Source organism: Euprymna scolopes, chromosome 2 (genome assembly GCF_053919585.1).
Source record: "Euprymna scolopes isolate OS-2025 chromosome 2, ASM5391958v1, whole genome shotgun sequence".
NCBI classification, from domain to species: domain Eukaryota; kingdom Metazoa; phylum Mollusca; class Cephalopoda; order Sepiida; family Sepiolidae; genus Euprymna; species Euprymna scolopes.
The window spans coordinates 77,311,905-77,336,862 of record NC_136483.1 but is presented as its reverse complement, the minus strand read 5'-3'; the positions used below and the strand labels follow the sequence as shown (position 1 = coordinate 77,336,862).

General features: G+C 32.3%; 1 protein-coding gene across 2 annotated transcripts in view; it reads right to left on the bottom strand.

Annotated features, from left to right (window-relative positions):
• Positions 1-6,603: 6,603 nt before the first annotated feature.
• LOC145292723 (uncharacterized) overlaps positions 6,604-24,958 on the bottom strand; it is a 24,305-nt gene continuing 5,950 nt past the window's right edge. For both annotated transcript variants that reach the window (XM_080138761.1, XM_080138768.1), the window contains exons 2-3: positions 20,142-20,354; positions 6,604-7,912 (exon numbers count right to left, since the gene is read on the bottom strand). In XM_080138761.1, the coding sequence (XP_079994887.1) occupies positions 7,154-7,912; positions 20,142-20,309 (927 nt within the window). In that variant the 5' untranslated portion in view covers positions 20,310-20,354 and the 3' untranslated portion in view covers positions 6,604-7,153. The remainder of the gene's footprint in view (positions 7,913-20,141; positions 20,355-24,958) is intronic.

Genomic DNA, 24,958 nt, shown 5'->3' with positions numbered 1-24,958 from the left:
AGCCGAAATAAAATACAAACAAAACGTGCCCTTTCCTGAAGCAAGGAAAATAGCAAGCTCTCGAGAAAAAATAAACACTTACGCAGACATTACAAAAACTTCAAACCAAACAAACCAAACCCAAAACCAAGACCTACTTAAACTAATCTCCGAACTCAAATATCTAATTGAAACTTTAAAAACTAACCTAAACGAAAACAAGAAACAAATACCAGTATCTTCTAAAACTCAGTCAAATGATCTAAAACAAGTCCCAAAGAGCAAAAAAGAACCCGAACAGCAAAAACCACAAATAAACCGTGAAAGATCCAAATCACGTACAAGGACAAAAGCAGAAGATAAAAACACAATATCTAGAAAGATGGAAACAGAACGGGAAAACACAAATCCTCTTTCCAAAAACCAAAGTAAACAAAAAACAGAGACAATATTAATCGAAAATGAAAACAAATTTGAATTGATTGAAATCGAGAGTCACAGGAAAAAATCTAGCTCCAAAAACAGAACTGATCAGGAAGAGAAAATGGAGACTGAGGAACCAAGCAGTTCAAGTAAACACAAAACAAAAACCACTCAAAACACAACAAACCAATAGAATAATAGATATAAAAACCTAAACAAAAACCAAACAGAAAAAAAAGGAAAAAAATTAATAAATAAACGAACTTACTTATGGAAATGAATAAAAACATCATACAGTGGAACTGCAGAGGCATAAAACCAAACTACGAAGAAATCAAACATATAATAGCACAATATGACCCCAACATAATCGGCCTACAGGAAACTCTTCTAAAAGAAACGGACACCATCAACTTCAAAGGATACCACATCTACAATCAAACAAACAGATCACAAGCAGATAATCGACCCACAGGTGGCACTTCAATTATAATAAAAAAACAGATACCACATATAAAATTACAACTCCAAACAAACCTACAAACAATAGCAATTAAAGTTACACTTCACCGACCAATAACCATTTGTTCAATATACATTCCACCTAAACATAAACTAAACAAAACCGAAATTGAAGATCTTATAACACAACTCCCCATACCTTTTATATTAATGGGGGACTTCAACGCCCATAACAAAATGTGGGGAAGTGAGAATATTAATCAAAATGGGAAAACCATTGAATCGTTACTGGAATCACCGGAAGTAACTATATTTAACGACAAAACACACACATACCTTCACCCAGGCACAGGAACGACATCAGCTATCGACCTAACACTATGCTCCCCCACAATATTTATGGACTTCCAATGGGAGGTACATAACGACCAGTGTGGCAGCGATCACTTCCCAATTTTTCTCAAAACCCAAGAACCTACAACAGAAGAATCAAAACCAAAATGACAAATTAATAAAGCTAACTGGACTGAATTTAGCAAACTTTGCACAAATCTAATTAATCAAGAAATAGTTAACAAACCAGATCCTATGTTAGCTTTCACCAATACACTAAACGAAATAGCAACCAAGACAATCCCAAAATCTTCCACCAAACCACACCCAAAATCAACGCCATGGTTCACAATAGAATGTAAGCAAGCAATAACCAACAGGAAAAAAATGCTAAAACACTTCAAACAACATCCTACAAAACCCAACCTTCAAAAATACCTACAAGCACGAGCAAAAGCACGCTATATTATAAAAAAAAGCAAAAAAGAAACCTGGCAAAACTATATTTCCAAATTGAACAACAACACGCCATCAAAAAAAACATGGGAAATAATAAGAAAAATAACTGGAAAAAAACTTGGAACACCAATAAATAATATAAGTACACCAAATGGTAGACAAACTATAGACAAAAAAGAAATAGCAAACATAATCGCAAATGAATTCAGCCAAAACTCATCATCCAACCACTACTCCCCCAAATTCCAAAAATACAAAAACAACGCAGAAAAAGAAAAACTCAATTTCACATCCAATAACAAAGAATACTATAACACCTCTTTCACTATAACAGAACTAAAAAATGCAATTCATAAAAGTAAAGATACAGCTACTGGTCCAGACGACATCCACTATCAATTTCTAAAACACATGCCAGACACATCTCTCAACATTCTCTTACAGATAATTAACAAAATATGGTGGACTAACAATTTTCCAAAACACTGGCTCGACTCCAATATCATCCCAATTCCTAAAGCAGGAAAAGATCACTCCAACCCTACCAATTATCGTCCTATCGCCTTAACAAGCTGTATATGCAAAACAACAGAAAGGATGGTCAATACAAGACTAATGTGGCATTTAGAAAAATATAACCTCATTTCTACACATCAAAGCGGATTTAGACAAAATCAAGGTACTAATGACCAACTTATTCGGCTAGAAACATATATTCGTAACGGTCTAATAAGAAACCACCACGTGGTCTCAATCTTTTTTGATATCGAAAAGGCGTATGACACCACGTGGAGATATGGAATCTTGAAAGATATTCATAATATGGGAATAAGAGGAAACCTAGCAAAATTTATCCAAGAATTCCTATCCCACAGAACATTTAAAGTATGCTTAGGAAATACAACATCAGATCAACACACACAAGAAACAGGGGTACCACAGGGTAGCGTACTATCTGCCACCCTTTTTCTAATTAAAATCAACAGTATAATCGAAAATGTTAATATGGGATTCGAAAAAACACTATTTGTTGATGACTTTTCAATAACTTACTCATCACCAAATATGCCAACTATTGAAAGACAAATGCAACATTGCCTTAACAAAATAGACCTTTGGGTTAACCAAAATGGATTTAAAATGTCCAAAAGCAAAACCACATGTATCCACTTTTGTAGGAAACGAAAATACCACCTTGACCCACAGCTCAAACTAGATGGACAACTAATACCAGTAGTACAACACACCAAATTTCTAGGGATCATTTTAGACAACAAACTAAACTTCAAGGAGCACATTAACAAATTAAAACAAAAATGCTTAAAAGCAATAAATATCTTAAAAATAGTATCAAAACTAGATTGGGGAGCAGATCAAGCTACAATGCTCAAAATATATCGCTCACATATCAGATCCAAACTGGATTATGGTTGTGCCATATACAGCTCTACTTACAAATCCTACAAAAACAAACTACTAACAATACAGAATCAAAGTTTAAGACTCAGCCTGGGAGCCTACCGAACTTCTCCAATGGAAAGCCTTCATGTAGAAGCCCAAGAACTACCCCTGCACTTAAGATGGAAAAAACTAGCATTACAATACGCAACAAAACTACAAACCAACCCCGAAAACCCAACATACAAAGAAGCCACAAACCACCAAATGGAAAAAATTAAAATACCACACACAGACCTAAAAAGAAAAATCAACGAATATATAGAAAACATGTGGCAAGAGGAATGGAACAAATGCACTGCAAACAAATTGCATGAACATCAACCAATAATTAAAAACGAAAAACAAAAAATTTTTAAAGGAAGAAGAGAAGAAATTGTACTAAACCGAATAAGAATCGGACATACAAAATTAACTCATTCCTACCTAATCAAAGCGGAGAAAACACCAAATTGCACACTCTGCAACCAACAACTAACAATTAAACATCTACTGACAGAATGTAGAAAACACAAACACACTCAGAAGAAATATTTTAAAACAACAAACATTAGAAAAGTGTTCCAGGAAGTGGAACCCCAACAAATCATAAACTATTTAAAAGAAACAAATGTATTCAAACTCCTATAAAGCAAACAAGTAAAATTCAGTTTAGAAAAACAAATCTCTTACAACTAAAACAATTTTTCAGAAAACCTAAAACATCTTGCTTCAAAAAATAAACTTTTTCAAGAAACTTAAAAAATTTTTTACAAGAAACTGAAAATGTATTATACCAACAAAACTTTTTTGGCATTAAATGACTCTTAGAGGTTAAAATGCCGTTAAACAAATACACTCACACTCACTCCAAAATCAATAGAGATTAGATCATTACTGTAATAACCTGGTCCCTGTTGATTGCGGTGTAATGCTAGTTCTGTGCAGTTCTAGGAGGTCCACCTTCCCAGGCTTTGCCTTCTATCTTTGAGAAAGAGTTGGTTTACTGCTAATCGCCTGAGGCATTCTTACCGGAGAATGCCAACAGGACTGCTCAGGTACTTTTTCTAGATTATAGTGCCCCTCCTTGGGGGGGGGGGCTGACTTCTCAATCCCACTTTCCAACCTTGGTGTCACAGTTCTTGCAGTAGGAGAGAACTAAATACAGTAGGGATTTCCAATGTTTGGGTCTGCTGAAATGGAATTTGATACAAACATACGAGTTTGAAAAAGTTACTGGAACTTAAAGAACTCAAACGATCGTTATATTCAAGAAGAAAGTTCTTGCAGAAATTTTAATTTTGATTTCAAATGATGTATTTTCAAATAAGTTTTAGTTATAATACCTTTACTTTATATATCATTTTAAAGAGCATTTTTTCGCGTTATCTAATCGTTTATATTACAATCGTTTTAAAACAATTATGCCTTCTTTTCAGAATGTTGAATACGAGATGGAAAAAAAAGCAAATTCGCACAATATTCGTATTTCAATTCAAGCTAGGCTGAAAAGCTGCTGAAACAGTTTGCAATATCAACGCAGTGTTTGACCCAGGAACGACTACTGAATGCACAGCACAATGGTGGTTTAAGAAATTTCGTGGAGGTGACGAGAGTCTTGAAGATGATGAGCGTAGTGGTCGGCCATCGGACGTTGACAACAACTAATTAAGAGCCTTAGTCGAAGCCAATCCACGCAGAACTATTCGAGAACTTGCTTCTGAATTAAACGTAACATATACAACAGTTTCCAACCACTTGAGAGAGATTGGAAAAACAAAAAACTTGATAAATGAGTGCCTCACGAATTGAATGACAACCAAAAGAAATGCTGTTATGAAGTGTCATCTTCCCTTCTTTTACACAACACGAACAACTCGTTTCTCGAATGGGTTGTGACTTACGATGAAAAATGGGTTCTTTAAGACAACCGGTGATGCTCAGTTCAGTGGTTAGATGCCGATGAAGCTTGACAGCACTACCCAAAGCCAGAGTTGCACCAAAAGAAGGTCATGTTGACTGTTTGGTGGTCTGCGACCGGTCTCATCCATTACAGTTTTTTGGATGCAGACAAAACTATCACGGCAGAGAAGCACTGTCAACAAATAAATGAAATGTACCAAAAACTTCAACAATAACACTCAGCATTAACAGAGAAGGCACAATTCTCCCCCATGACAATGCCCAATCACACGTTGCTAAACCGACCCTGAACGAATTAGGCTACGAAACTCTGCATCATACGTCATAATCTCCAGGCCTCTCACCTACCGACTACCACTTTTTCAAGCACCTCGACAACTTTCTGCACGAGAAATGCTTCAAAAACCTAAGCGATATCAAAAACGCCTTCACGGACTTCATTGCCACCAGAACACAAGATTTTTACATTACTGGCATAAATACACTTGTTTTGCGTTGGCAAAAGTGTGTTGATTCTGATGGTGATTATTTCGACCAATAAATTTTTGCCTGAGTCGAGATATGTTCATCTGAATTTAAAAGTTAAAAACCCCAAGAACTTTCCTGTCAATCTGATAACTTACTTTAATAAATTTGTGGTTATTCATCCAAGAGTCGTCGGTTCCTTTTAAATTTCCTTTGCAGTTAACATTAAATGCGATACAATCGAAACACAGGAGTTAACACACAGTTATACAACAGCCTTTTGTTATATACCATTTTGGGATTCAAACATGAGGGCAGCTCAGCTGTTGAGCGATAATGTTATATTATAATACATTTTATAATGAATGTCCAGGGATACTTCTGTTACTTCAATAATGTAGGAAATAAATTAATATATATATATATATATATATATATATATATATATATATATATATAAAGAGAGAGAGAGAAAGAGAGAGAGAGAGATGTTGTTTGTTTTGGTTTTAGCGATATGTTTTGAATGAATTCAATTATTTACGAAAGTGCATTTTTACCTAAATGTGAGTTGGGAATAATTTTCCCTTTAACCAATTTGGTACCCCCACATGGGGAGCGGTATATATATATATATATTATTTTAAAAATATAATTATCCACATTTAATTATATTTTAAAAATTATATATATATATATATAGATCACAATAACCCGCCGTTTTATAAAACAAACAAAGAAAAAGTAAAAAAACAAAAAAAACAATGAAAACCAATTTTTAAACAAATGCAAAATAACTCTTGCACATGTTTCTAAGATAACGGACACATTTCTACTGTTTTTTTTTTTTCTTCATATTTGATTGGGAAATATGATAGAGATTGCCGAAAATCTCCAACTTTGAATGGGAAAAGAAAAACAAAATTACATATTTAATAATATATTAATCATGCTCCTAAGAAAAATGTCCCAAAATATTGCATGGCTTTAATAAACAAAACGAGTTAAAATGATCTGTAATTAATTTGTTTTTGTTATTTATTTTCTACAATAACATGCAAGGGAACAATTTCAAACGAATTAAGAAATCGTTTTGGAGAAAATTTGAAACAAAAAAGTACGGAATTAAAATTTAAGTTACACATTTATATTTTTATGTTTTTTATTTGGATTCCAATGAAAAAATTCAGTCATCCCCAATAGGGAAAACATTTAAAATCTAAAATAAAAAATGACACAAAAATAAAAAAGAGAAAAAAAAATTAAAACATTTTTTTTTTACTAAAACAAAACATTTCAATCTTTATTTTTTAATATTTATTTACAGTTTCTGGAAAAGTTAAATTAACTTTTCCAGACTTTTAAAAAAGTTGTTTTTCATTGCTTTTCTTACAAGGTCTCCAAATATTAACAAAATTTATTTATGGAAGAAATCAAACTAAAAAAAAAACAAAACAAACAAACAAAAAAAAAAACTAGCTACAGTAATTTGTCAAAAAAAGCAAGAAAAATTATATGAAAAAACGAAAGATAAAAAAATGGCAAAGAAAACGATGTATGAAGTACATATCTTGCGATCCATACACAATTTTTTTTTTTAATATTTTGTGTGAAAATTTATATAAAAAAAAAGAATGCATAAAATGTGATACATGAAAAGTTTTGGGAACAACTTTCAGCAATGATATTTGTTCATTTTTTCGAGTTCTTCAATCGTTTTATTGTCCGTGCTTGACCAGATTTTCCGACACCATTTATTACATTTGTGTTGCGTGAAAAAGTTTGTGATGCCGGCGATGCCCTTGTCACCCCAGTCTTGAAATTCCTGTTTTTTCGAATGCACAGTGGAGCAAGTGACGTAACATTCTTTGCTGTTACGGATCTCGCCATGAAAGTTACAGAAAAGCAATTCTTCCCGCATGGCGATGAAACTGAAGTGTGACAGGGCTTCAAGCAAGGCCGAAAGATTGCTGTAGTCATTGTCATATATTAATTCATCCAGCATTTCATCAAGGTACTCTTCGACTACGACAAACTCTTCGCGGCCAAACTCTTTAACGCCATTCCAAGTGCAAATCTTATTGAAACTGGAGACGTTGTCGATTTGTGCTAAGTGTGGTGTAATCACTTTGAGGTAATCCTCGTTCAACACAGACTTGTTAAAAAGGTCCGTGATTTGGTGCATCAAGTCGATAATTCGAAAGTGCCGTCTCCAGTACGTCTTTTCGCCGCAATCATCTTTCTTGACTCTGACTAGACAACGATTCCCTTGACGAGCGCCCCGTCCATTCAGAAAACCCTTGTAAAACAAATGTTCGGATGTTTCCTGCTTTGACTTGTGACTGAAACTTGCCCAGTAGACTTCCTTGTCCGACCAGTGAAAGTTCAGGGTGCTGTTGTCAAGATTTAAATCCATCAGATTCCGGAGAAAAAACTGAAACATTAAAAAAAAAAAGAAAAGAAAAAAAGAAAGAATTGTTTAAATTTAACATTCAGCAAAAATAAAAAGGTTTATCAATTGAAAAAATAAATAAATTCAAATTAAAATAAATTTTAAAAAAATTAATTTTTTTCAATCATTAAAAAATTTAATTTAAATAATAAAAAGTTTATAAATTAAAAAGTCTAAACAGTTTGCATTAAAAAAAAAGTACATATTTAAAAAAAAATTGGAATAAAATTTTTTGTTTTAATTCAATATTTTGCATATTATGGAGAAAATATATCTTTTAAAAATTTGGTACCCCCCCCCCAAAAAAAATAAATAAAAAATGTAAATTTAATTATATTTAATTGATTTGCCCTACATAACACCATCACCACTGAAAACTGAAAAAAAAAACAAAACAAAAAAAAAAACTTCTGAAGTTGTTATAAAGCAAAGGAGGTAATTAATTTTTCCAATCTTCCATATTTTTCTAACATCTCATACAGCATAAAACCACAATGGTCAGAAGTGATATTTGTATTCCAATACTGCATGATATGATAACTATTTGTTTAAATTTATTTTTAAATTTATATATTTATATTTTTTTTTCTCACTCTGCCATTGATATTAAAAGCCTACTTTATCTATTTAAAAATTATTAAAACAAACTTTTTAATATACTCAGTCATGGATATGCGAGCGACTTTATGATGGTTAAATGAGCGTTCATTTATTAATTATTTATTTTTTATGGTTTCTTATTAGATGATTGGTTTCATTTCACTATTATGCTTAATTCTATTTGTCCATAGTTTCTATATTGTGCAGAATAGAATTTAGGATGAAAATGTTTTAGCACACGGACATGTTTATCTCTCTCTCTCTCTCTTATATATAATATATATATATATATATGTATATATATATAAAAGAGACCTTGTCTGTGTGCGTATGTGTGTGCGAAACTTCTCTACCAAACTCTTTTCTGAATATTTGGTTTACAGACTAGAAACTTGATATATAGGGTATTCGGACACCAGGAAAACTTTCGATTTGGCTTTTAGCCTGTAGAAATTAAAATCGAAAAAAAAACAAAAAAAAAACTGAAAAACAAAAACAATTGACCTTGGCAGGAGTAAATCGATGAACTTCTGAGCATGCGTACATATACATTTTTAGCTTGCACCTGCTTCATTTTTAGCCTTTTTTTTATCCATCTGGCGATAATTCCGCGATAAAAGTTAAATGGTTACACTAAAGTCATTTTTTTCCCAACTTTTGAAATCATTAATTACTGTATATATATATATATATATATATATATATATATATATATATATATATATATTGGATACAATATATAATCAAAAGAGAATTTGCTCTATAATAATAAATACGAAATCTGCATAATTAATGCAGCTTTTGTATTTACTATTATAGAGCAAATTCTCTTTTGATTATATATTGAAAATATATTTAAGTGTATTTTACGACCGGGCATCGTCAGGAGACCTTCTAGTACCTTAAAAAAACGCAGTTAAAGAGAAATAGCACAGTCACTCTGAGATTTACATCCGGGTCATAATAATCATATCTGTTTATAAGTGTACCAATTATACTACTATCAAACTCATCTTTCATGTTTATTTTTCAACATTTTTAATGAATATATGTGATTTTTTTTTTAAATTATTGTTTTATAATTAATCAACAACCATGTATGTGTAAGATTATTTTAGCCCAAAATGACAACATCACATTAAAGATAATCTCTCTAGTCATAGTGTTAAGTTACATGAAATATGGTCCAAAGAGTTTTCTCTTGAGTGAAATGTAAAAACAATAAACTGAATGCAAAAAATATATATTCTAAAATAAAAGTGGGTTGATTTATTACTTAATATCATCGTCATTATTATTGAAAAACAGATATGAATGGGGAAAAAAAGTGTCAGGGGGAAATGAACCAGACTACCTTACTGACCTGATGAAACAAAGTGGCAACAAATCATAACTGAGGCGGGAGGAAAGGTTTGCTTTGACATCTGAGTGAACGAGGGAGTGAAAGAGAGAAAACAAAAGAAAGAGAGAGAGAGAGAAAAACGAGGAAGAGAGAGAGAGAAAACGAGGGAGAGAGAGAGAGAGAGAGAAAGAGAGAGTGAGTGAGTGAAAGAGGGAGAGAGGGGGGAGAAGAGAGAGGTAGAGTGGGAAAGAGCGAGATAGAGAAAGGGTTTCAGAAACAAAACAATCAACCATATACATGCGAGATTCGTGCACTTCTCAAAAGAGAAAGCGAATAACAAATGGCCGTGAACTTTAGAATTGTTATGACTGCGATTTACAGTTCTTCTTTCTCTACATGTCTGTTCGTGCGTATGTGTGTTCCTCTGCCATCATACAGACGCTATCAAGTTGAGCTGAGAGTCGAGGAACAATGATAACTAGCGAAACGTTTCGAAATTCTACAGCGGCATCTGTCATATGTGACATATTATTGCTGGGCATTCTGTGAACGATCAGCGTGAATGGAGGCCCTGCGATATTATTGTACCTATTTACAATGCCTCCCCACGGGACAGAGTTTTTTTTAACGTGGAGAAAAGGTACAAAAATAAAAATTGTCTCAGTCGTGAAGGATTTCTCCTCCACTGAAAGCCTTTTATTAAAACTGTAAAACTGTAATCTGATTAATGTAGTGCTAGAATATATCTGGTTATTACGGTTTATCGCCAATATCCTTAGTCTGTGACCTATTTCCATTATATGGACGCCCGGTGCGAACGGAAACCCCACGATATCATTATACCATCTTTAGGCAGAACAGATACTACCCTTGGCTCCGAGCCAGAAAACCAAAAAGGTATATTTTAGCTTCACGTACGGCCCCAAAACAACATCATTTATTTACTTATCATTTTTTTTTTAGATTGCATCTACGGTGATCGGGAGATCCTATTTATTAAAAAGGAGGATATAAGGTGGTAACATACTACGAACATTACGTTCGTAGTATTTTTTTTTTTTCACTCTTTTTTTAAGAGGTTGGTCTGGCAGTAATACTATTGTTTGCATATGTTTATACTATTTCATGAATATACATATGAAAAGTAAAGCTTATGCATGTGGGTTAGCACATAAGCTTTACTTGTACCTATATTGCATATGTAAGTAATGCATGTAAGTAATTAGTGGTGATGGTAACCTTCTGTCTAATAAGACAATGCCATTCTGCATCTAATCTGGTGCATTGCAGCATATTATCTAATTAATTGGAATTCTTATTGAGATAAGTAATTTGTATTATTTATCCATTTATTTATTGCCAACTATATCCTAATCTTCTAGCTGTTGTTTCACGACGTTTCGGCCAACTGTTCCTCTGTCCTTCGTCAGGTGGTTAACCGATGAAGGCCAACCACCTGACGAAAGCCAGAAGAACAGTTGGCCGAAACGTTGTGAAACAACAACTGGAAGATGAGGATAACAGTCTGCAATAAATGGATAAATAATACTGCAGCATCTGTTGTGACTATACAGTTTGAAGCTGGAATTGACTCTCCAGATGCAGGCCTGGGCGGGGGGGGGTAAGGAGGCCTAAGTTTACCCAGTTACCAGAGTCCCCCTCTCGGCATTACAGAACAAAGTTCTTGGAAAGATAAGCCAATACGATCAGAGCAATGCTTCACCATCCACCTATCGGGACATCAAACCGAATTTTTTGTCGGGGTTTACTCCCTTAACTTTTGCCTTTCCCCAAGCCATCCACAAGGCAGTGGAGAGAGTGTGTATAGTATTCAATCCTAAACTAATGAATCGATTGTTATGAATCATGGAATACATATTCTAAGCAACACGGTAACATGGTCACAGTTTTTTTTTTTTTTTTTTTTTTTTTGTAAACTTTACCATTTAGGCAGTGTAAAATAAAAAAAAAAAAACTTTCAAAATAAGTAAGATAAAAAAATTTGATGGAAAAAAAAAGAATTGTTCGACATTAAATCATGTAATAACATTTTAACCAGGCTAGTGCACGTCTGTGTCCATAATATGTGCTGGGTAAACTTCTAATCTAATGAAATTATTATGAATTATGAGATACATATTCAAGGTAACATGGTAGGTAACGTGGACACATTGGTGCTTTCTTCGTAAACTTTACCATTTAGGAGATGTACCCCTAAAACAGTCTCCACTCTTCTACAGAATAAATGAATAAACAATAAAATAAAATTTCCTATCAAATAAATAATATTTAGTTACTTAAAAAAAAAAAAAACCGTTTCGTCACTTACATGATGGATAAAGTACACATGTATCTATTATATATCTCTTAGTATGACAATGTGTAACTCAAAATGCTATACATATTGCTTATACCAGTCATAGGACACTATTATATATGATCGTGCATGTATGTGCTATTGAGCAAGTTATGGACACAAACAAAAGTCTAAAATATGTCGAGAGAAAAAATAAAATAAATAAATAAATAAAATGCCTTACCCTGCTCTCTCTCTCTCTCTCTCTCTCTCTCTCTCTCTCTCTCTCTCTCTCTCTCTCTCTCTCTCTCTCTCTCTCTCTCTCTCTCTCTCCCAAAAATTGGCATTGAATAAAATTGTTTTGTTTTGGTTTTCTCATTTCATTGTTAGAAATGGTCAATGGTCACACAGTGCCATTATTTCAACTTCCTTTCTGTGAATGTGGAAGAGAGAGAGAGAGAGAGAGAGAGAGAGAGAGAGAGAGAGAGAGAGAGAGAGAGAGAGAGAGAGAGAGAGAGAAAGGAAAAGGAGAAGACAAATGTCAAATTGATCCAGGCAGAAAGATTTTATTACGTTTATGGGAAATGGAACCATGAAACACAAAAGCAATCATTTCTTTTTGTTAAAGGACATTTTGCTAAAAAAGAGAAGAAAAACAAACAAAAAATAATAATATGCTTTGGATGTGCTGAAGTATATCTCTAAGAAGGTATGTCTGTCGGCAAGTAAAGTCGGACAAACATTAATTTGAAACAGCATTTTCGACGGTCTGACAAATTTAACTTTAAAGTAAGCACGACAGACAAACGAGCCAAGTTAAAAATAGCATTTTCATTGAAAAATACCACAATTTAGTGGACACATCTTATTTTAGATGTGTCCAAACATCTAAAATAAGAGACTCTGTCTGTCGGTCGGTCAGTCAGATTTTAAATACAAGTTCCTATCGCTAAACACAGATTTAATGAACATATCTACAGAATATCCGTTTTTTTTTCTTTCTTAAAAAAAATTTAAAAAAATAGAAAAATTCGTACTTATACAGAATAAGGAACTGCGCTATTTTTTTTTATAGGATTTTTGTTTTACGGTATATCTTGTTTATTGAATTATTAGGTGAAAGTACATAATAGATACAAAACGCCTCCTCTCCTCCATGTTAAGAATGGGTTTCTAAATATTAACATTATTATTTCAGCACAGTCTGTATTCCGCATGAGCACTAAAAAAAGTCTTTAAACAAAAAGGGAAACTGGTTGGCGAAAAGATTTTGAGATTAACAACAGAGGTTGGTGCTTGTCAAGAAGAAAATAGTAAATTTTCTGAATGTCGGCTCGAGATGAATAATGATAAAAGCATACCTATGTAACAGAGCATGGACGTGCATGATGCAAATATCGAGCAGTGTACAAAATGACGCCAGGGTAAGGATAAAGAAAAAGTTTATAAAAAGGAGAGATAGAGGGCGAGAATGATGAAATGAATGTCGTTTTTACAAAAAAAGGACTAGAGTTATTACTTGTCATATGATTCTTTACGACATCGTCTGCATACAACGTGTGGGCCCCCTTTGTAAAAGTGTGTAGCGTTACACCTATATCTGATAACATCGGTGCAGAACCAAAATCTTACTTCTCCATACTGTATAAAATATTATCAAAATCATAACATGATAACGCTAATAACTCTGATATGGCTGAAATTTTAAATGGTAATTACTGTTGTCAAAGTGCACCAGTTAAAAAAAAATCATAAGTTGGAATTGTGTCAAAATTTCGACCGTAACTAATTTTTTTAAGGTCAAGATCAAAGTCATATAAGATGCAGGACTTCACTGGCTACATTATGGACCAAGCAGGAAGTTTCTATGAGCTAAACCGAATTTCTTATCAAAAGTTTATCTTTCACCTTTTCTGTGACCTTGAGTTAGGCATCCCAAAATTAAATCGAAACATGACTAATATTTGGAGTAAGTTTGGTGACAATTGGTCAAACACAAATAAACATGATCGAAAACAGAGGTAAAATGGCAAAGGATCACACACACACACACACACACACGATTTAAAAAATCTACAATAAAAAAGCCTTTTTAAAAAAGCAATGAGTACATATGAATCTAATATAACACACAATGCAAATATTCTTAAGATTTTTTTCGGATTTATGTGATCATGCCCATTTATATTTATTTTCTTTTAGTTAAAAGGTTCCTACTTTTCTGAAGAGTCACTGTGGAAAATATTAAAAATTAACATAATGATTATATGATTGTTTATGCGCTCTGAAATAGGTGCTGTCAAAAGTGGACATTTTGACATGTTGAAATAAATAAATGGTAAGATGAATAACATCTTAGAATTTAGAATATAGCTGCTTTGTCATCTATTTGTATATGCTCTGTAGTTAAATGTAACATACATCGAGCTTCATAAATAAAAGGATCGGTATAAATAAAGGGTGAAATATAATTGAAAAAACATTTTCCCATATATATATATATATATATATATATATATATATATATATATATATATATATATACTAGCAAAAGTACCCGTCGTTGACTGGGTTCAAAAACAGCCTACAGAAAATGGACTCTGATTTATGATAGGTTATGAAAAGGAAGGGTTGTGAAGAGATAGCTTCGAATTTGGGGGTATCAAAACAAAAGCAAAATATGATGAAAGTAAAAATAAAATAGATAAACCCCATAATTTATTATACCATACCTGTTCACACTGAAACACTTATCACAATATTCTGTGGATCTATATTAAAAAACCTTGTTAAACTTTGTGACATATTTACATTCTATGGAGGTCAGGTACGCACGAACACCCCACAATTTTATTATACCATATTTCTTCAAACTGAAACATAATTATCAAAGTATACTTACGCAGATAGATATGAAAAGTCGTTATTAAAGTTTGTGTCTATTTCCATTCTATGGAGGCCAGGTGCGAACGCAGACCCCACAATTTTATTATACCATCCCTATTTAAGTTAAAACATACTTATCAAAGTATTATTATGTACATCTATATCAAAAACACTTGTAAACGTTTTTTTTTTAATTTTTATATTTTTTATTTCCATACTTTGTGGACCAGGCGCGAACGCAGACCCCACAATTTAAATGAACCACCATTCTGCAGGATCAAACATACCCATTCCTGTGTCTCGATACATCTTCTATCATTATATGTAATCAGTTTTTTTTTAAATAGTCAACCATATAGGAGTCTATTCGTGACCAGATACACACACACAGAGGCATTCAGCTTTATATATATATATATATATATATATATATATATATATATATATATATATATATATAATTATTTTTTTTTACTATAATAATTAAATACCTATATATATATATATATATATATATATATATATATATATATATATATATATATATATATATATATATATATTGCAGCATAATCATACTTTTGAATTAAAACAAATTTATTTTAAATAAACCGCGACGGAGACTTCTTGAGTCAGCGCTTATCGCAAATTTAAGCACAATTAAACAACGTGGAGGTTTCTATCAAGAATTTAATTTTAGACAGGTTAGCTCTCTGACAACATAGAAAACACCATCTATAATAATTAATACATATAATCAGTCAATAAATTACATAACAAAAATACACTCATTTCATTTCAGTTACACATCCATATTGTTCCAAAAAGAATATGAATTGCATCATATCTTTTTAAATATAGTAACGACTATATGACGTTATAAAAAAATCTTACTATTTTTCACAACGCTATGCCACCCCTCTTATTTTAAATTTCCAATGACTTTTCCCATTTCTGAAATGGAACAGGGTCATATTTTCAAATGTTTGTACTGCTGTTTTGTTTTCTCAATTTCATTCATCTAGAGGATGTCTCGAAATAAAATCTCTATTTCGTCGAAATTCTATTTCTATTATTCTCATTATCTCTATAAAAATAAAATGAACTCTTTTTTCCCGTCTGATTTTGACATTAATAGGATTAAAAATCAAGATATTTCATGCAAATATAATATGCACAAACGGCAGAACAATATCTGAGGTGTGTTATAGGCTTATTATTTCTCAAATTCCTCGATAATCTTAGATTTCTATACTTTTTCTGCTGAGAAGTCACGGCCAAAATCGGTTAAGATCAATGAAAGTGGTAAAATATTTTCTCTCTAATAAATTCCTCCTCCCCCTGCCACCACTTAACATCGTTTGGGGATCGTTCACAAGGAACAGTTGAGAAGAGAACACCGGTTTGGCTTCGTAGTTCTTTCATGTGAAGTTATTTAAAATCACTAAACTAAGCTGCAGTGCTCTGTGGTGTAGTGGTTAGCGTGCTGGACAATTCACATTATATTTTCACGTTCGCGCCGACCTACCGTAGTCGTTTTTTTTTTTGTTTTTTTTTCCTAAACAACTGGAATGGACTTTTCTTGGTGGCCGAACTGTTAACGTTGCAGATGTTTTTTTTTCTTTTTTTTTTCACACTTTATTTTCCTACTTTTACTCATGACTCCAGGTTTGATCCTTCCTACTTACCTACCATAACATTTTTTAAAACTCCCCCCCCGTCCCGGAAACAAACACTCGGGCAACGCCGGGTACCCCCGCTAGTATATATATATATATATATATATATATATATATATATATATATATATATATATATATATATATATATTATTATTAGAAAAGTGTAAATTTTCGAAACTCCATGGAATAAGAAATAACCTCTATTGTGTTTTTTCTGCTTAATTTGTACATTCGATGATGTAATAAGTACTGCAAATTTTGTATGCATCATCAGTTAATATTCTTTGTGTAATATATATATATATATATATTAGAAATATTTTGAAAGTTGGCCTCGGCAGAAGAGTCTTGAAATCTCTCCATTTCTTCATTCTACGCACAATTTATCTTTCCTTTTTTAATAATATACTAAACTTTTTTTTCCTTGGACCCATTTGTGAATTATTTCATGGAATTCTACCTTTTGGATGACATAGATATATCTTCCAGTAACGCGATTCCTTTGGATTTTTACTTCTGGATACCAAACTTTTACCAACTTTTCTTGGATTTTACCGTTATTGGATATTCTACTCTTCACCCGACCATCCATTCACATGAAATCATTTTTCTCTTTTTTTTTTCCCATTCCCTCTGCTTCACTATTTTTTAAAACTTTTAACAAGTAAGCTCTATGGCTTATTTGCAGTTTCATTAAATACTTTGCAAGTAAAATCCAATTTCGCATTTTGCTAATTCCTACCCTCTGATGAAAAGAAAAGTATTGCTTTTGAAACTCTGCAGATTAAGGACAATCCACTTAATTTGTGTTTCCTTTTTGAGAATTAAATATGTTTTTAACTCTTCTTAAAGTGTTTTTAACACGTTTTATTAATTCTTTGTTCTTATATATATATTATATATGGGCAGGATTTTTTTCTCTTATACATGTTCGTTGAACAGCAGGGATAATTCCTGTTTGTTTGATAGATGAGTTAGATTGCAAGAAAAACAAGCAGGAATTATTCTTGCTATTAAACGAAACATGCATAAGAGAAAAAAGTGCTGCCCATCCAAGAACATCGGACTACTACCATCACCCTCGCATGCAGAATTCCACCATGCGGTCAAGAAAAAGAAGAAAAAAAACAGACTCTACATTGATAAGGATGCTTAGCATCGAAATATATCTGATACAAGCAAATAAATTTGTTTATATATATAAAAAAAATGCGTTGTTTTCAGCTTTCAAAACGTATTCATTTATATACGTAATTATTTTCAATTTTCAACTAACACAACGCTTCAATTCAAAAGCAGGTAAAGAAGAAAAAAAAATGTTTTCTTTCCTAATTTCAATTTTGTACAGCCGGCGCGACACCCTGCTGATGATTGTTTTTATTTTTATTTAAATATCGAGCCATTACCAAGAACATCGGGCTACTACCATCACCCTCGCACGCAGAATTCCACCATGCGGTCAAGAAAAAGAAAAAAGACAAACAGACTCTATATTGATAAGGATGTTTAGCATTGAAATATATCTGATATAAGCAAATAAATTTGTTTATATATTTAACAAAATGCGTTGTTTTCAGCTTTCAAAACGTATTCATTTATATACGTAATTATATACATTATATATATATATATATATATATATATATATATATATATATATATATATGAGAGAAAGAGCGAGAAAGAGAGAAAGTTCAAGTCTCTTTAAGCAAACTTATCATGTACAAAAGTCCCGTAGTCAGCTTCAAACAATAATGCATTTACTTATCTGATATATTTTTTTTTATTCTGGAAATACAAAATATTTATACACCGAAATGCATCTTGGACATTATTGGAATCATAAGCTTATAGTTAACAGATTTTATAAGATTCCTGTTTAACAAAATTTACTTACTAAATCAAATAAGTACTTGCATTTTATCTTCATGTTTTTTTTTCTACAAATAAATTATGAACACATGACCGAACCGCTTTTTAAAATGTATATTAAGCTTTTGCGTGCGTTTTCAGCGCCACAAATTATATTTTCATTAATTGAAATGTGATTGTAAGGTGCTGATTAATTACACACTGCAAATTTATTAGCGACGATTATTCGCTAATAAACTTGCAGTGTGTACATTTTCAGCATCAAAGTTACTTTAGGCTGTTGAAAAACGTATACTATAAGGTTTCGTTTTATTTTTCCGCTGAGGCTTTACAGTAATATCATGGAGTGTGTGTAAAACAGAAAAGAAAACATTTTACTTTCTTTTATTATTTTTAAAGTTGTTAGCATACGATATATAGTAAAAATAAAAATAGTCATATTGGTTTCCTGGATGGGAGCAGGATTTCCTTGGCTGCCTTACTTTTCCGGAAAAAGGTTAATACTTGAAGCCATCTACAGAGAAACTCCAAGACCTGGAATCAACAATATCACCAATCAAACCGATAACAATATTTCAAAACGCCTCGATGTAAAACAAATTTCTGACTCCAGAATTTGGTTGGCCAATGACCCCAAAACCCTCTGGCACCCTGCTGTTTGCGAATACTGACTATATGCTACTACTGAATTCTTTCCTCTTCAATTTTCTCAGCCCACCGTTCAATTGCCTCTCAGGTGAATATGATTCCATGCGGAGTCGAAAACGTTCATGACACATACTGAACATATATTAACTTTTTTGATATTTACACACAAAAAAAAGAAAGAAAGAAAAGATAAGAAAATCCAAAAAATAAAAAGATATAATTAAACAGAAGCTTTCTGTTATTTTCTAATAATGTTTATTTAAATGAAAAAAATGCTGCCTAAATACACACACACACACAATATATATATATATATATATATATATATATATATATATATATATATATATATATATATATATATATATAGTATGTTTATTATAAAAACATTATTGGTTACATATGTTACATACATTTCAGAGAGACCACTTATTTTTGGTCTGATGAGGTGGTCTCTCCAAATTGAGATTCCACTGAAACATATATACAGAGATGTAACCAATAATGTTTGAATAATAAATATACTATATACTTGCTCTGTCCTCCATTGAACAATCTTTAATAAACACAGGAGTTTCAGTAGATCTACATCTAGGAAATCAAACTATACAACCATTATATGTGCGTGTGTGTTTGTTTGTGTGTGTGTGTGTGTGTGTGTGTGTGTGTGTGTGTGTGCGTACAGATTGCAATGATTTGATGAAGTCTTAATGAGTAATCAAGCAGATTAATTCAGTAGCTTAAATGAGTTTCATGTTCATAGGGTTCTTATCGCAGTGTGACCTTGAGCCAGCCAAAGACAAACGCTATTTTACCCCCATGCTAGCCTGTTGTAAAACTCGCTGCCATCTTCCTTTTCCCGCTCAGCAAACAAATTTTACCCACCTTTAGTTTTTTGACAGCGGAAGTTTTCGTGACGCAATGTTGCTTCGGCTTGGAAACGGTTTTCTCTTCAATCTCTCCCTGAAGACGATAGTCGACGCCACCAATGACGATGACGTGGGTGACTTTCTTTTGAAGATTCAATTGCAGAAAAACAAATTTGGTCAACATCTTTCTTGGATCGACACCACTTGTTCCATGAGTTAGAAGAGAGACCTACACCAGGTAAACAAGATTTTAATCAGTCCTACCAGTAGTGAATTGAACAACAGGAGTATCGGATATCAAGGGAAAATACATGAAGGAACAATGAAAGGAAGGCATTGGGTTTAGAATGACTATACGCAAGAGAGCAGAAACAGAATGGAGAGATGATATATATATATATATATATATATATATATATATAGAGAGAGAGAGAGAGAGAGAGAGAGAGAGAGAGAGAGATAAAGAGCTGAATAGATAGATATGAGGTAGACAGATGATGGGAGAGAAGGAAGAGAAAGGGAGATCAAAAGAGTAGTACCAGAGAGAGAGAGAGAGAGAGAGAGAGAGAGAGAGAGAGAGAGAGAGAGAGAGAGAAGACGAAGGAGAAACGAGAGAGAAAAGAAACTGATTAGGGTTAAAATTTGATGCTCTTTAAAAAGATTTTGTAGAAATGTTTCTTTGTTTAAAGATACCACAATTCAAACTATTAACGACCGTTTATGAGAAAAGAGATCGATGATAAGGTTTGACACACAACGGAAGAAAGGGGGATATATATGGGGACAACGTGATAGACGAGAGAAACAGATAAGAAGATCGTATATCTGTACATGAATTTGAAAATATTGGTTGCCAGGAGACAAAAGGGGGTCCCACCCACAACTACAAATCCTATCATTTCATTTTCATTACGAATAAATAAAATTCTTCCACTAACTCTTACGATTAGTTCCATTTTAAGTACAGCGCATTTGCACCTTATTCTCACATTCTTTTTTATTACTAAATCAGTTGCTTGTACACCTATAAATTTGGAGATTTTTTATATATTGGTATTCATATTAAAACCCTTTTTTTTCTATTTATTTAAAAAGAAATTACAACTCTGTTGTTATAAATGGATCATGGAATTTCATTCACTAGCAAAGGATCTAGCTAATTTGCATATTCTTTAATTTTTATTAATTCCCTATTAGTTTTTGCGGTTTTCTTATAGGATGATCATCTTTGGTTAACTATTACGTGTAATTATATTCATGCAGATATTCTACATGATTTATACTTGCGTAATATTTGTGTAAAAAGGTTATAGCAACTAGAAACCTCTTTCTATATATATTTATATATATATGTATATATATATATATATATATATATATATATATACATACACATGTTTAAAAAAAATTGCCTACCAAACTCCTCTGTCAGTTTTTGGTCTACAGACATGAAACTTAATATATAAGGTATTCGAACTTTATACCAGCATTGCTAGGGTCGACATGAAGTTCGGTTTGGCCACACCTGCTACACTAAAAATATTGACCAGTTATTCATTATTATATGTCGACTCCATCGTTACCCAACAAAAATTTCAAAAATAAAAGAACGAATGAAAACACAAAAATGTAATATACCCCCCCCCCCCGCACTCGAAAAAAGAAGAAGTACGTGACAAACTCTCCACCAGACATTTCGGCAGAAGGGATACGAAGAGAAGCTATTATCCGGATATTGAACACCTTTTTATGACTATATTCCAGTTTAAGCGAATTTCTTTTATGCTACATCAGTCTAGAAAGATTTGTTATACGGTTTGTTGCAACGAAAACAAAGTGTAAATCATTCCGTTTCAAAAATATCAAAGTAGAATTTGTATTAACCGAAATACACGTTTTTATGCTATAAAAATGATGAGTTATGACTTAGTGTGTTATTAAAAGAAAAAAAGATTAGCAGTTACGATGTCAAAAAAAAAAAAAAAAACTGGTAAAAAAACGTAAATGAAAGATTTTTTTTTTTTTAAATAAAGAATCGTAGTTGAATTGGATTGTTTGTTTATTTTCAAATAAAAATCCACTGGACCAGAAAATTAATCGTGAAATCACGGAAATTATTTTATTTAAACTAATTAAAAAAATAATGCTTGAAAGTTTTTAGTTTTAATATTCACCGAAAAAGAAAACAAAAACAAAAAGAACAAAGTTCGCGCCCAGGGGAAATAACTGAAACCGGTTTATAAAAAAAAATCAATGTCGATAAAAATAAATTAAATTAAATATGCTATCAATATAAATCAAATTTTAATAATAAACTTTAATAGAACACTTAAAACAATTTTCTCACTATAAACAATAACACACCGCTATTTAATAAAATCGATTTTCCTTAATGTAATATGCAAATGACATCACCTCTTAATCGTATATTTTGCAAGAATCATACTATATATGACTGAAACATTAAAATAATAGACCTTTTGTATATATTAATCAAATTGTGAACAAACAAACAGACAGGAATACGAATATATATATATATATATATATATATATATATATATATATATATATATATAAGTGAAAATGTCGGTCTGTCTGTGTACACTTCCCTACCAAACTACTCTGTCAAATTTCAGTCTACTGACTCGAGATTTGACATAAAGGGTATTGAGATTTGGGAAAATCATTTTAATCGAGTTTCGGCCAAAAATTTGGCTGTTAAAGGGTCAAAGTTTAACGAGTTGACCTTTGCGGACTCTACCAAACTCCTCCACCAATTTTGAGTCTAAACACTTGACATTTTAGATGTAGGTTCCTTGGACATGGATCTTACTTTATAATTTAATTTGAACCTAAAACAAATGTTAAGAGGTCAAAGTTTAAAAAAAAATTGACCTTTGCCGTCTCTACCAAATTACTCAGCCAATTTTGGGTCTAAACATTTGAAATTTTACATAAAGTGTATTCAAACATAGGGCAAGCTTTTTAATGTTTTTTTTCTAAAAATTTGGCTTCCAATGTGTCAAAGTTCAAATGATTTTACATTTGCAGTCTCTATCAAACTATTAAGCCAATTTGGGGCCTAAACATTTGAAATTTTACATAAAGGGTATTCAGACAGGCAACAAGCTTTTTAATCAATTTTTGGGCAAATGTTTCGCTGCCAAGAGGTCAAAGTTGAAAGAGTTGATCTTTGCAGACTCTACCAAACTCCTTCGCCAATTTTGAGTCTAAACACTTGAAATTTTAGATATAGGTTACTTGGACATGGGTCAAATATTTTATTTTAATTTGAGCCAAAAATAATAAATGTTAAGGGGTCAAAATTGAGGTCAAAGTTTTTAAAAAATTTGACCAACTTTTCTCTATGATAATTAAGGAAGATTATTATATAGAAAGGCATTACCGTACATATTCACACTTTTTAATATATACATATACACATAAAGTCATTGTTGGAGTATATATATATATATATATATATATATATATATATATATATATATATATATATATATATATATATATATATACTCCAACAATGACCGACATCACTTTTTTAGATCCTAATCGCGACGCCATTTTGCAACTGAGATTGTAGCCTTTTTTTCAATCCAAGATGGCTGATAAGAAATCGTAATGATAATCACTCCAAAAATGTACAGATGCTTCTTTACTACATATTCTGTGATTAAGTTGTATGTGTCGGTGTCGATAAAATTTCTGAATCCGCTGATAAGCATCCGTTGTCTTTAATTTTAATAACGGTTAGATGACATATCGGATTTCTGTTATATGACAGTAATCAAAACCAGCTAAAACTAATGTTCGACTATTTAGATCTAGAAAACCGAAATTAGATAGGAATAAGCCGTCTTCTCACCTATCAACTAATCTATGAAGATTGTGGAGGTACCAACCATGGGAGTTACACACCTGTGTTAAACCTCATTAATAATATTTGTTTCCTTAAAGGGTGAAAAAAGAAAAGAAAAGAAGAAAAAAAGGTATTACGTTTAATTTGGAGGTATTTTCAAAAGTTGAACAAATTTTTTATCATGGGAAGATGAGGCTTGACTCAATAAAATGAAACATCAAACTTGATAGTTGATCATTTTTTAGTTTGACTTTCATGTACAAGTTATATTTTTTTCGCCTGTCCTGGTACAGCATCCATCTTGCACGGGTTGAGCCTACTTCCTTCAAAGGAGGGAGTTTCTAGGAAACATTAAATTCACAAACGGTCCCCAGTTTCACTCAGGTGAAATGATTTTAACTACCTTAATTTTTATAGATTTTTATTTTATTTTATTTTTGCACATAGAGATCCTGATATTCTATAAACGGTGACCCACCAGGTTTAACATCGCTTAATTCCAATGATCTAACAAGAACGTAATTACGTTTATATACAAGTAATTCCTGGACAAAATTAAAGTTTTTTTTGTTTTTCTTTACACAGTGGTCACCACTTATCAAGGCCCGGAAGCCACTCAGGGATAAGGGTTATTGCAAGTACATTACGTTAGTGTGGAGATTTGATGAAGTGTTTACTTAAGAGGGCGGTTCATTAGGAATTTGTTAACGTTGGACTTGAAGACATCCAGGTTGTAGTCAGGTGGGAAGCAGGCAGACGGAACAGAGTTCCACAGGCGTGCAGTTCTAAGAAAGAAGCTTTGTTCATGGAATCCACGTTTTGATTTAGGCACAGATAAAGAGTGGGGGAAATTGTTCACAGTGGATTCGGCTAGACGGGTGTTTTTCGTAAAAGATTGGCGAGGGGGGACCAGAGATTGGAGTTCAGACGAGCACCTGCCATGGAAATAACGA